General features: G+C 41.5%; 1 protein-coding gene across 6 annotated transcripts in view; it reads right to left on the bottom strand.

Moving 5' to 3' along the window:
- The window catches only part of LOC133541572 (septin-9-like), a 259,974-nt gene that overhangs the window by 23,167 nt on the left and 221,760 nt on the right, over window positions 1-15,047 (bottom strand). For all 6 annotated transcript variants that reach the window (XM_061885046.1, XM_061885050.1, XM_061885047.1 and 3 more), the window contains one exon: window positions 3,032-3,223. In XM_061885046.1, the coding sequence (XP_061741030.1) occupies window positions 3,032-3,223 (192 nt within the window). The remainder of the gene's footprint in view (window positions 1-3,031; window positions 3,224-15,047) is intronic.

Genomic DNA, 15,047 nt, shown 5'->3' on the forward strand with positions numbered 1-15,047 from the left:
CGTCAAAAGTGGTAAAGGAATGGCTAAATCAGGCTAGAATGAAGGTTTTAGAATGGCCTTCCCAAAGTTCTGACTTAAACGTGTGGACAATGCTGAAGAAACAAGTCCATGTCAGAAAACCAACAAATTTAGCTGAACTGTACCAATTTTGTCAAGAGGAGTGGATGGCTACCAAAAGTGTCTTATTGCAGTGAAACTTGCCAAGAGACATGTAACCAAATATTAACATTGCTGTATGTATACTTTTGACCTGGGCATGACGTTGAAGTGCATCCGCCTCCTCTATGGAGTCTTGGGGCACGAGCAGGTTAACCCCTTTACTACTGCTACCCCAGGTGGCCCTTGGCAAAAGCCTAGTACCTGACTGCCCCCTAGCCAGGGATACGGTGAAGACCTTAACGGCGGAGCAGGTGGAAGTCGGTAGATGTAAAAACCACCACAATGGCTGCGATGGCGAAATAAGGCACCCCCACATCCATGTGGGCCCAGTTATGGGGAAATAACAACCCAATACCTCAATGATGGAACAGGCGTAGGATGATTGCTAACCCTATGGCTGCGATGGCAGATGAAGGCTGCAGCAGAAAAGGGTCCCTAGGCGTCTAATACATTGGTTCTCAAATGGGGGTACGCGTACCCCTGGGGGTACTTGGAGGTATGCCAAGGGATACGTGAGATTTTTAAAAAGTATTCTAAAAATAGCAACAATTCAAAAATCCTTCATAAATATGTTTACTGAATAATACTTCAACAAAATGTGAATGTAAGTTCATAAACTGTGAAAAGAAATGCAATATTCAGTGTTGACAGCTCGATTTTTTGTGGACATGTTCCATAAATATTGATGTTAAAGATTTATTTTTTTGTGAAGAAATGTTTAAAATTAAGTTTAATGAATCCAGATGGATCTCTATTACAATTCCCAAAGAGGGCACTTTAAGTTGATGATTACTTCTATGTGTTTGATTGATTGATTGATACTTTTATTAGTAGATTGCACAGTACAGTACATATTCCGTACAATTGACCACTAAATGGTAACACCCCAATAAGTTTTTCAACTTGTTTAAGTCGGGGTCCACGTTAATCAATTCATGGTAATTCATGTAGAAATCTTTATTTATAAATTAACCACCTGCTTATTTTTCAACAAGTTTTTAGTTATTTTTATATCTTTTTTTCCAAATAGTTCAAGAAAGACCACTACAAATAGGCAATGTTTTGCACTGTATATACAATTTAATAAATCAGAAACTGATGACATAGTACTGTATTTTACTTCTTTATCTCTTTTTTTCAACCAAAAATGCTTGGCTCTGATTAGGGGGTAAAAAAATGTTCACAGGGACTGAAAAAAGGTTGAGAACCACTAGTCTAGGACTCCATGGCACTGGACCCTGACCTGGATCTGTCAAGGATCGTGTGGCGACTGTCTGTGCACCAGTCTCCGCACGATAAACAAAGTCACGCACAGGCATCATTCATAAAGGGATACCCCCCTACCAGGAGGATCGTCATACTCTCTTCGAGTGACCGCCGATGCCGACTTTTAACCAAGCAGATTTGGTCACATTTTCAGTAGACCCATAATAAATTCATAAAAGACCCAAACTTCATGAATGTTTTTTGTGACCAACAAGTATGTGCTTCAATTACTCTATCACAAAAAAAACTGTTACAGAAATGATTGGAAACTCAAGACAGCCATGACATTATGTTCTTTACAAGTGTATGTAAACTTTTGACTACGACTGGTAGTGGCGGTGAAGATGCACTTGTGTGATGAGAGGAAGGGAGTGTTACAGTCATGGCCTACAGCGAGAAATTGCTGATTATAGTTAGTCAAAACTTGATTACAGATACTTTTTTTTTTTTTTTTCCAAGATGGCGCTGCTGTAGTGGCTGCTATAGGCAGGAGCTTTGTGCTCTTGTGTCATCCTTTCGTGTTTCCCTCTTGTTTTCATGTGTTATTATATTTTTTTGCCTTTTGGTCTGGGACCCTTTGGGACTGTGTGACAAGGGGTGCCACTTTTGTGACCTCTGTGGTGGGTTTTTTGTGGACTTCTGGATCTGCCTCCCGGGAGCCTTTTGGCCATGGAGACCAGCTGCTTGGTGTCTGCTACACCAGAGTTTGTTTGGAGGGACTGGAGGAGATGTGGATGAGGGGACAGGGCTGCGGAGCTGGCACTGAGCGCTGGGACGGAGAGGCTTCGCGGTGTCTTGGCTGGGTGAGCAGGTGTCGGACACCTCAGTCACCTTGGACGTATCCTCGCTCATCCATGCGGCCTGGACACTGGCCGAGAGTGGAGTCAGCTGTCTTGGTTGCTTTGTTGGGTCTGCTCCTGTCTCTGGCCATGCTCCCTCCACCCCAGCGGACGATGGCGTGGATCACCGCAGAGGCCACCACAGTGGATATGTTTCTTTTACTTTTTATTCATAGCTGTATGTAGAAGTGTCTGGTTGTATCTGCTGCTTTAATGTCTTTAATGTCCTCTGTGTTCTTTGATGTTTGATGTTTCCCTCTTACACACATGGAAGAGAGATGTGTACTATGGCTATGAGTTGTTGTTGTTTTTTTGTTTTTTTTCCCTTGGCCTCAGTCTGCACCCCCTCTCCAAGGCCCAGGCTAAGACCGATTTTTTTATTTCATTTTAATCTTCTATCCCCCCCCCCTTGTTGACCTGTATTTCATCTTTTTTTGTAAGGGGCGCTGGAAGCCGGCAGACCCGTCAGCGATCCTGTTCTGTCTCCCTGTAATGTTTGTCTGATCTTGAATGGGATTGTGCTGAAAATTGTAATTTTCCTGAAGGAACTCTCCTGACGGAATGAATAAAGTACTATCAGATAGCTACTTGCCTGAATAACGAGACATGATAGAAAGGAGTCGTCTGAAGATGTGACAAACTAAAAAAGGACTAACAACTTGATTACAAGGCTCAGAAACAGCAACGATTGTTATGATTATGTGATGAATGGAAATCCGCGGTGTAAAGCCACGCACACAAGATAAACTCAAGTCTCTGCTTCTTACCCACGACCATGATGTTGAGTTCAAAACCTTGCTTCATGGCCTTTCTTCTCATCTGCTCCAGAATGGCGTCGATGCCCACGTAGGTGAAGTCCACCACGGGGCCGCCGGCTCTCTCGCCGTACGACGCCACAGCATCGGGCGCCACCGTCTCGGTCATGAAGCTGCCGCTGTAGCTGGAGATCACCTCCGAGCCTGATTTGAGAAAGAAAAATGGAGGGTTAGGCGTTAACTGTGAAACATGTTCGGTTTCCATTGCACGTGCAGGCAGGCCTGCACTTGATACTGAACATTATCCAGACCATACAGGAGGCAAAAAAGATATTTGTCGTGCCTCAGGGATCATTTTATGATTTTGTTCTCCATTTAAAACACTTATTTGTGATCTAAATAACCGGTAATGGTGGTTCTTTGGTCAAAATGTTGCATAGATTATTTTTTACAGACCTCAAGATGCGCTCTTTTGTGGGCAGTTTTATTCATGTATGTTCACTTCAACTGCATCATCTCCTTTGATTGATTGATTGATTGATACTTTTATTAGTAGATTGCACAGTACAGTACATATTCCGTACAATTGACCACTAAATGGTAACACCCGAATAAGTTTTTCAACTTGTTTAAGTTGGGGTCCACGTTAATCAATTCATGGTACAAATATATACTTTCAACATAATACAGTCATCACACAAGTTAATCATCATAGTATGTACATTGAATTATTTACGTTATTTACAATCCGGGGGGTGGGATGAGGAGCTTTGGTTGATATCAGAACTTCAGTCATCAACAATTGCATCAACAGAGAAATGTGGACATTGAAACAGTGTAGGTCTTATTTAGTAGGATATGTACAGCCAGTGAGTTCACATAGCATAAGAACAAGTATATACATTAGAAGTACATTTGAGTTGTTTATAATCTTGGGAGATGGGATGTGAATGGAGGAGGGTATTAGTAAAGTGTTGAAGTTGCCTGGAGGTGTTGTTTTAGAGCGGTTTTGAAGGAATATAGAGATGCACTTACTTTTATACCTGTTGGGAGTGCATTCCACATTGATGTGGCATAGAAAGAGAATGAGTTAAGACCTTTGTTAGATCGAAATCTGGGTTTAACGTGGTTTGTGGAGCTCCCCCTGGTGTTGTGGTTATGGCGGTCATTTACGTTAAGGAAGTAGTTTGACATGTACTTTGGTATCAAGGAGGGGTAGCGGAGTTTATAGACGAGGCTCAGTGCAAGTTGTTTTACTCTGTCCTCCACCCTGAGCCAGCCCACTTTGGAGAAGTGGGTTGGATTGAGGTGTGATCTGGGGTGGAGGTCTAAAAGTAACCGGATTAGCTTATTCTGGGATGTTTGGAGTCTAGACTTGTCGACCATGTTGTAGTTTTAGCGCTTCCAAATCGATATATCGATACACTCGATATATCGCGGGTTTGTGTTTGCGCGATATAGGAAATTACTACATCTTTTCTCGCGGCCCAACCTCACTCAGACCCAGTGGACCCCAAGCAAACTGAGTTTGAGACCCTTGATTTAGAGCAGGGGTGTCAAACTCAAATACAGAGGGGGCCAAAATTTTAAACGGAACAAAGCCGCGGGCCAAGGTTGAACAAATTAACTTTTTAATAGGGACCTAAACAAGTTTTGCTTTAAATATCGAACAAGCAAGGCTTATATAACTTTAGTGACATGCAAAATCCAGTTTCAAATAATAATAATAATAATTAAAAAAATATCAATGGCATATCAGAATAAAATTTAAATAAAAATGTAATGCCTTTTTTTTTATTTGCAATCTTCTGAGGTAAATATCATTTTTTTTCCACAGGCTAATAATAAATCTGAAAATAAAATAACAATAATGAATGAACCAAACATTCAAGCCTTGAAGTAGCAAGAGAAAATGCATGAATAAAACGTTAATTATCTTTCAGTTTGATGGAAGTTTCCCGGAAGAATTAGTGCTGCAAGGGATTCTGGGTATTTGTTCGGATGTTCACCCGAAATGTGTTTGTCATTCTTGTTTGGTGTGGGTTCATAGTGTGGCGCATATTTGTAACAGTGCCAAAGTTGTTTATACGGCCACCCTCAATGTGACCTGTATGGCTGTTGACCAAGTATGCCTTGCATTCACTTGTGTGTGTGTGTGTGTGTGCGTGTGTGTAAAAGCCACAAATATTATGTGACACGCTGTTAGTATGGAGGAAAAGCGGACGTGACGACAGGTTGTAGAGAACGCTAAAGGCAGTGCCTTAAATGCACGCCCCCAATATTGTTGTCCAAGTGGAAGTCGGTAGAAATTCGGGAGAATGGTTGCCCCGGGAGATTTTCGGGAGGGGCACTGAACTTCGGGAGTCTACCGGGAAAATTAGGAGGGTTGGCAAGTATGAGTATTAGCGGTGAATGCGGTGTTACAGCGGCACTGACGCTTATAACACCGGCGGGCCAGCTCTAATGCTAAATTGATATTGCCTCAAGGGCCAAATTAAATTACACGGCGGGCCAGATTTGGCCCGTGGGCCAGAGTTTGACACCCATGATTCAGAGTTTCCAATTAACCACACATGCATATTTTTTGGAATGTGGGAGGAAGCCCGAGTACCCGGAGAAAACCCTCGCATGCAAACTCCACACTTATGACCGGATGGAAATTCGAACCCAGAGCTTTGCGGTACAGATGACAAAGCATATTATTTTTGTGCTTTCCTTAACATATGAACTTTTCAATTGTTTTTTTTTTGTTTTACATTTGTTTACATGTTTTTTTTTAATAATATGCCACAAGCCATTGCTTGCTATTAAAAAAATAACTGATCTGCAAGGTACTTGGGGGGGAAAAAAGAAGTGATATTTCCTATTGCAGAAAAAATTTATATTACACATTAGTGAGTATTTAGAAAGTGATTAATGGGAGATCTGTATCTTAAGCAAGGCCCTGTTTCCCTTTGTTGCTGTTAATGTGAGAGTGGAAACAAAACTGCTGAGGCGGAAACCTGAGATGCACCCACACAAGCACTCAAACACATCCACATATTATCAGCCTTTCCTTTGTATCGCTTCAAGCTGTCCCGCAGGCATGCAAACATCTGAGCACATGACATGAGAAGGGTTCTACTGAAGTACAAATACTACTCCACAACCAGTCGCCGGATCGTCTCTCCAAGCAGCCGGATCGTTTCAACCCACTCGATCAATTCGGAGTCAAGGAGCGAACATCAACAGAAAACTGCTTTGTCATGGTTCCATGCACTTAAAGGGGAACATTATCACAATTTCAAAAGGGTTAAAAACAATAAAAATCAGTTCCCAGTGGCTTGTTGTATTTTTTGAAGTTTTTTTCAAAATTTTACCGGTCTCGGAATATCCCTGAATAAAGCTTTAAAGTGCCTTATTTTCGCTCTCTGCGAAGACACTGGCCATTTCCCTGTGACGTCATACAGTGCTGCCAATGTAAACAAACAATGGGAATACCACAGCAAGATATAGTGACATTAGCTCGGATTCAAACTCGGATTTCAGCCACTTAAGCGATTCAACAGATTACGCATGTATTGAAACAGATGGTTGGAGTATGAAAGTATTGAAGAAGAAACTGAAGCTATTGAGCGAAGTTATTGACGCTATTCATAGCCATAGCATGGCCGAATAGCTGCATTAGCATCGCCGGTAAAATGTGCGGACCAAACGATCAGGACTTTCGCATCTTTTGACACTGGAGCAACTTAAATCCGTCGATTGGTAAGTGTTTGTTTCGCATTAAATGTGGGTGGAAGGAAACGTAATATAGTTGCAAATGCATCTACAGGTTATCCATACATCTCTGTGCCATGTCTGCTTTAGCACCGCTGGTAAATAGCATGTTAGCATCGATTAGCGTAGCATGTTAGCATCGATTAGCTGGCAGTCAACATCAACAAAACTCACCTTTGTGATTTCGTTGACTATCGTTGCAAATGCATTTGCAGGTTATCCATACATCTCTGTGCCATGTCTGTCTTAGAATCGCCGGTAAAATGTGGAGACACTCTGGCACATTCAATGGGGGTCTGGCGGCAGACACTTTCGCATCTTCGGGCCAGTGGTGCAACTTGAATCCCTCCCTGTTAGTGTTGTTACACCCTCCGACAACACACCGACGAGGCATGATGTCTCCAAGGTTCCAAAAAATAGTCAAAAAAACGGAAAATAAGAGCTGAGACCCGGTGTTTGTAATGTGTTGAAAATGAAAACGGCGGGTGTGTTACCTCGGCGACGTCACATTCTGACGTCATCGCCTCTAGCCCGATAAACAGAAAGGCGTTTAATTCACCAAAATTCACCCATTTAGAGTTCGGAAATCGGTTAAAAAAATAGATGGTCTTTTTTCTGCACCATCAAGGTATATATTGACGCTTACATAGGTCTGGTGATAATGTTCCCCTTTAAAACCTGGCACTGTCCTTGTGACTTGAAGAAATCTGGGTCAGAACAACGCCCCTGTGGAACCCGAGTCATGATCAAGACAGGTCTTGCATGTATAGTGTGCTCCATTGTGAATCCATGTGTCAGTCACACCTCTGGAAGCTGCTCTTTACGGCCTCCACAACTCCACTTCCCTATCCTGTTCCAGCAGTCAGTCAGCAATTTACTTTGACTTACTGCCCTCCACCTCTTCAGCACACCTCCTGCATTCCTCTTCCTCGGCTCCTACCTTTCAACAGTGCCCTTGACTTTTGAAATCGAACAATTCCGCATACAAAACAGGGCTTTCCTCCCTGCTCTCATATACTTTGATTGCATTATCATCACACGCAGCCTGCCAAAAAATCTGCATTCCTTAAAATCCCTCTGCTTGTTAAATGTAACTCCATCTTTGATGTTTTGTAGGAAGGCGTGACATGTAAAGGGTGTCAAAAGTCACTTGAGACAAGAGTATCAATTCACTCTTTTCAGTACCTAAAACATTTTGTTGACTTTTACTGTGATATCACAGAATAGTACTACAAACCCCGTTTCCATATGAGTTGGGAAATTGTGTTCGATGTAAATATAAACAGAATACAATGATTTGCAAATCATTTTCAACCCATATTCAGTTGAATATGCTACAAAGACAACATATTTAATGTTCAAACTGATAAACATTTTTTTTATGCAAATATTCATTAACTTTAGAATTTGATGCCAGCAACACGTGACAAAGAAGTTGCGAAAGGTGGCAATAAATACTGATTAAGTTGAGGAATGCTCATCAAACACTTATTTGGAACATCCCACAGGTGTGCAGGCTAATTGGGAACAGGTGGGTGCCATGATTGGGTATAAAAACAGCCTCCCAAAAAATGCTCAGTCTTTCACAAGAAAGAATGGGGCGAGGTACACCCCTTTGTCCACAACTGCGTGAGCAAATAGTCAAACAGTTTAAGAACAACAATTCTCAAAGTGCAATTGCAAGAAATTTAGGGATTTCAACATCTACTGTCCATAATATCATCAAAAGGTTCAGAGAATCTGGAGAAATCACTCCACGTAAGCAGCATGGCCGGAAACCAACATTGAATGACCGTGACCTTCGATTCCTCAGACAGCACTGTATAAAAAAACGACATCAATCTCTAAAGGATATCACCACATGGGCACAGGAACACTTCAGAAAACCACTGTCACTAAATAAAGTTTATCGCTACATCTGTAAGTGCAAGTTAAAGCTCTATTATGCAAAGCGAAAGCCATTTATCAACAACATCCAGAAATGCTGCCGGCTTCTCTGGGCCCGAGATCATCTAAGATGGACATCGTGTCATCCGGACCATAAGGGAAGCGAACCATCCAGACTGTTATCGACGCAAAGTTGAAAAGCCAGCATCTGTGATGGTATGGGAGTGCAGTAGTGCCCAAGGCATAGATAACTTACACATCTGCGAAGGCACCATTAATGCTAAAAGGTACATACAGGTTTTGGAACAACATATGCTGCCGTCTTTTTCATGGACGCCCCTGCTTATTTCAGCAAGACAATGCCAAGCCACATTCAGCACGTGTTACAACAGCGTGGCTTTGTAAAGAAAGAGTGTGGGTACTAGACTGGCCCGCCTGCAGTCCAGACCTGTCTCCCATCGAAAATGTGTGGCGCATTATGAAGCGTAAAATAGGACAGCGGAGACCCCGGACTGTTGAACAACTGAAGCTCTACATAAAACAAGAATGGGAAAGAATTCCACTTTCAAAGCTTCAACAATTAGTTTCCTCAGTTCCCAAACGTTTATTATTGAGTGTTGTTAAAAGAAAAGGTGATATAACACAGTGGTGAACATGCCCTTTCCCAACTACTTTGGGACATGTTGCAGCCATGAAATTTTAAGTTAATTATTATTTGCAAAAAAAAAAAATAATAATAATTATGAGTTTGAACATCAAATATCTTGTCTTTGTAGTGCATTCAATTGAATATGGGTTGAAAAGGATTAGCAAATCATTGTATTCTGTTTTTATTTACCTCCAACACAATTTCCCAACTCACATGGAAACAGGGTTTGTAAAACACCTATTGCTTGGATTTACGTGACGTCACGTCGGACTTATTAAACATGCGTAGTGGTCAAGCCAGAGTTCTGTTCTCAGTGGGTACTAGCCGTCATTTATTTTTTATTAGTATTTATTTATTTACAGACAGACATCGTTTTGTTTAATCATTGTTTCTCTTGTTAATATCATAGTCCGTTCTGCAAAAAGGTCATAACTAGAAGCACACAGCTTATGGACGGGGACCCACGTTTAAAATATACATCATCATATAATATACTAAATACAGTACAATACATTTCAAAATCTACCGACCAAACATAGGCGCCGATCTACATTTCTGCCGGTGGTGCTCGGTGTGTGTATTAGTGTTGTCCCGATACCAATATTTTAGTATTGGTATCAAAAGTATTTCGGTACTTTTCGAAATAAAGGGAACCACAAAAATGTCATTATTGCCTTTATTTTAACAAAAAAAAATCTTATTTTCTTATTGTAATTTGGTGCTTAAATAAAATAGTGAACATACAAGACAACTTGTCTTTTATTAGTTAAGTAAACAAGAGAAGACTCCTAAATTTAGCTGCGGACATAAGCAGTAACATATTGTGTCATTTATCTACCTATTATTTTTGTCAAAATTATTAAGGCCAAGTGGTAGAAAATTATTAATCTGCTTGTTCATTTACTGTTAATATCTGGTTATTTTCTGTTTTTACTGCACACATTTCCGGGGTTGTTTCCGGATGAGGAGATGCTGCTTCGTTATAGATTGAAATAAAGTGTGAATGTCATTAAAACAGTTAGTTCCATCTTTTGACACTTCTTCCACTGCCGTCCTTGCACGCTACACCGCTACAACAAAGATGACGGGGAGAAGACGCTGTCGGAGGTGAGCCACATAAATAAGACCGCCCACAAAACGGCACGTCCAAAAGCGACTGTCAGAAGGCGGCTTGAAGATGATCTGTAAAACATTATCTATGCAACATTTTCACCAAAAAAACACCATTACGTGTTATGTAGACCACAAGAAAGTCTTCTACATTTTGAAAATAATAATTATAATGACACCTTATGTATGAAAAATATCAAAAATAGACCATTCATCGGCTGTTTGCTTTATAATTCTCGTTTGATACTTTACGATACCAAGTAGTTACACGATCATACATTGGTCATATTCAAAGTCCTCAGGTGTCAAGGGACATATTTCCAGAGTTTATAAACATAATATAAATTAAAAAAAAACAAAGATTTTGTGATGGTAAAAAATATTGATGTAATAGTTGTATTGACTGGATACACTATTGTACGTGGTATCATTACAGTGGATGTTAGGTGTAGATCCACCAATGGGCCCGAGCACCCACGGGATCGGCGCTTATGCCACCAAATACCCATTTACAATTTCATTTATAAATAAAAAAAATATTTTTTATATCCACCAAATCTGTCTCAATATTATTATTCAAATTTGATTAAAAGGTTGCATCTTGTAGAACAAATTTGAAGACAAATTCCATGGTACCTCATGGACCTGTGACTGTTAATGGAAATGAAATTGATGAAGTTAATGAATATATCTATCTGGGGCAGAGATTTAGCCTGAAAGAAAAGAGTCAAGAGCCGTAGATAGGGAGGAGAATCAGATTGGGCTGGTGCCAATATGGAAAACTGAGCAACATCATGAGAGGAGAAATACCATTAAGCCTAAAAAGAAAGGTCTTTAATCAATGTGTGTTCCTAACCATGACATATGGAGCTGAAACTTGGGCATTGTCAAATAAAATGGAAAAGAAAATAGCAGCAGCACAACACAACATGGAAAGAAATATGCTCGGAATCACATATAAAGACAGAAAAACAAATGAATGGGTGAGAAAACAAACGCAAGTCCAAGACATTATGAGAACTATCAAATTAATCATCTCCGTAATATCGCTAAAATTCGCTCCATTCTGTCCACTAAAGACGCTGAGATCATTATCCATGCGTTTGTTACGTCTCGCCTCGATTACTTTAACGTATTATTTTCGGGTCTCCCCATGTCTAGCATTAAAAGATTACAGTTGGTACAAAATGCGGCTGCTAGACTTTTGACAAGAACAAGAAAGTTTGATCACATTACGCCTGTACTGTATATACCTTTATATACATATATACATACATATATACCTGTACTGGCTCACCTGCACTGGCTTCCTGTGCACTTAAGATGTGACTTTAAGGTTTTACTACTTACGTATAAAATACTACACGGTCTAGCTCCATCCTATCTTGCCGATTGTATTGTACCATATGTCCCGGCAAGAAATCTGCGTTCAAAAGACTCCGGCTTATTAGTGATTCCTAGAGCCCAAAAAAAAGTCTGCGGGCTATAGAGCGTTTTCCGTTCGGGCTCCAGTACTCTGGAATGCCCTCCCGGTAACAGTTCGAGATGCTACCTCAGTAGAAGCATTTAAGTCTCACCTTAAAACTCATCTGTATACTCTAGCCTTTAAATAGACCTCCTTTTTAGACCAGTTGATCTGCCGCTTCTTTTCTTTCTCCTATGTCCCCCCCTCCTTTGTGGAGGGGGTCCGGTCCGATAACCATGGATGAAGTACTGGCTGTCCAGAGTCGAGACCCAGGATGGACCGCTCGCCTGTATCGGTTGGGGACATCTCTACGCTGCTGACCCGCCTCCGCTTGAGATGGTCTCCTGTGGACGGGACTCTCGCTGCTGTCTTGGATCCGCTTGAACTGAACTCTCGCGGCTGTGTTGGAGCCACTATGGATTGAACTTTCACAGTATCATGTTAGACCCGCTCGACATCCATTGCTTTCGGTCCCCTAGAGGGGGGGGGGGTTGCCCACATCTGAGGTCCTCTCCAAGGTTTTTCATAGTCATCATTGTCACTGGCGTCCCACTGGATGTGAATTCTCCCTGCCCACTGGGTGTGAGTTTTCCTTGCCCTTTTGTGGGTTCTTCCGAGGATGTTGTAGTCGTAATGATTTGTGGAGTCCTTTGAGACATTTGTGATTTGGGGCTATATAAATAAACATTGATTGATTGATTAAATAAGTGGAAGTGGGCTGGACATATCAGTAGGAGAACCGATAATAGATGGACTTCTCTAATGACATCATGGAGACCCATGGATGGGAGCAGAACTAGTGGAAGACAGAGAGTGAGATGGCGAGACAAATATTGGGGAACAGTGCAGTAGAAGGGAGCAGCTAGAGATCCTTCACTCCGGCAGAAACATGCTGAGGCTTTCGTCCAGCAGTGGACTGACAACGGCTGATGATGATGACATACAGAAGTCAAGACCAAAATTATGCGACTAATGTGAATTCTTCAACCATAAGGGGTGTGCTGGATGTACTGAGCAAAACGTCGCAGTAAATTGAGCTTAAAACGCTTTAAAAAAATGTTTAAAGTATGTGATTTATAGCCTCTCTCGAAGAAAAATACCCTATTCTTGTTGACTGTACAGACTGTTCGAATCGCAAAAAGGATTAAGGTTTCTTCAGATTCCTCGACAGCTAATCAAGGGCGGAGGAGTGCTAGATTTTACAAAAGACAACAAAAATGGTACACTCCAGTCCAAGCGGCTTAGAGAGCAGAGTCGAAGAAGGCACGAGTTAACAGTGATTACTTAAAGACCTACTGAAATGAGATGTTCTTATTTAAACGGGGATAGCAGGTCCATTCTATGTGTCATACTTGATCATTTCGCGATATTGCCATATTTTTGCTGAAAGGATTTAGTAGAGAACATCGACGATAAAGTTAGCAACTTTTGGTCGTTAATAAAAAAGCCTTGCCTGTACCGGAAGTAGCGGACGATGTGCGCGTGACGTCACGAGTTGTAGGGCTCCTCACATCTGAACATTGTTTACAATCATAGCCTCCAGCAGCAAGAGCTATTCGGACCAAGAAAGCGACGATTTCCCCATTTTTTTAAAGCGAGGATTAAAGATTCGTGGATGAGGAAAGTGAGAGTGAAGGACTAGAAAAAACAAAACAAAAACTAGACGGCAGAGCGATTCAGATGTTATTAGACAAATTTACTAGGATAATTCTGGAAAATCCCTTATCCGCTTATTGTGTTACTAGTGTTTTAGTGAGATTATATGGTTGTACCTGTACAACCTGTAAGTCGGAGGGGTGTGGCTACGGGTGTGGTGACCGCCAGTGTCTCCGAGGGAAGCCACCTTTCTCGACGAGGCGAGGGGGCGACGGCTCCAGGCGGCGGCAGTGGGAGCGTTTCAGGTGTAATTATACACATTTACTAGGATAATTCTGGAAAATCCCTTATCTGCTTATTGTTTTAATACTAAAGTCATACCTGAAAGTTGGATGGCTGTGGTGAACGCCAGTGTCACTGAGAGAAGCCGAGGAGCCAAGATCACAGCTGCCTTTTTGAGCTGCAGGAGGAGGTCGCATAATCCACTGAAGTCTCCGGTAAGAGCCGACTTAATATCACAATTTTCCCATCCAAATATTGCAGGCTGACGTAGAGGAACATGTTCACTTGACCGCTCTGTGTCAAAGCTTCAAGGGGAACATTATCGCCAAACCTATGCAAGCGTCAATATATACCTTGATGTTGCAGAAAAAAGACCATTTTTTTTTTTTAACCGATTTCCGAACTCTAAATGGGTGAATTTTGGCAAATTAAACGCCTTTCTGTTTATCGGTCTTTTAGCGATGACGTCAGAACGTGACGTCACCGAGGTAACACACCCGCCATATTCATTTTCACATTACAAACACCGGGTCTCAGCTCTGTTATTTTCCGTTTTTTCGACTATTTTTTGGAACCTTGGAGACATCATGCCTCGTCGCTGTGTTGTCGGAGGTTGTAACAACACTAACAGGGAGGGATTCAAGTTGCACCACTGGCAAGAAATCTGCCGCCAGACCCCCATTGAATGTACCAAAGTGTCTTCACATTTGACCGGCGATGCTAAGACAGGCATGGCACAGAGATGTATGGATAACCTGCAGATGCATTTGCAACAATAAAGTCAACGAAATCACAAAGGTGAGTTTTGTTGATGTTGTTGACTTATGTGCTAATCAGACATATTTGGTCACGGCATGACTGCCAGCTAATCGATACTAACATGCTATTTACGCTAGCTGTATGTACATTTGAAACTAGATACCCACATTTAATGCGAAACAAACACTTACCAATTGACGGATTTAAGTTTCTCCAGTGTCACAAGATGCGAAAGTCCTGATCGTTTGGTCTGCACATTTTACCGCCGATGCTAATAAGGCAGCCATGCTATGGGCCACTTCATTAGGTACACCCACGCTATGGCCGAATAGCGTCAATAGCTATTCGCTCAACAGCTTCAATTTCTTCTTCAATTTCGTTTTCGCTATCTGCCTCCATACTCCGACCATCTGTTTCAATACATGCGTAATCTGTTGAATCGCTTAAGCCGCTGAAATCCGAGTCTGAATCCGAGCTAATGTCGCTATATCTTGCTGTGGTAACCGCCATGTTTGTATTGG

Source organism: Nerophis ophidion, linkage group LG23 (assembly GCF_033978795.1).
Source record: "Nerophis ophidion isolate RoL-2023_Sa linkage group LG23, RoL_Noph_v1.0, whole genome shotgun sequence".
In the NCBI taxonomy this organism is placed as follows: Eukaryota; Metazoa; Chordata; class Actinopteri; order Syngnathiformes; family Syngnathidae; genus Nerophis; species Nerophis ophidion.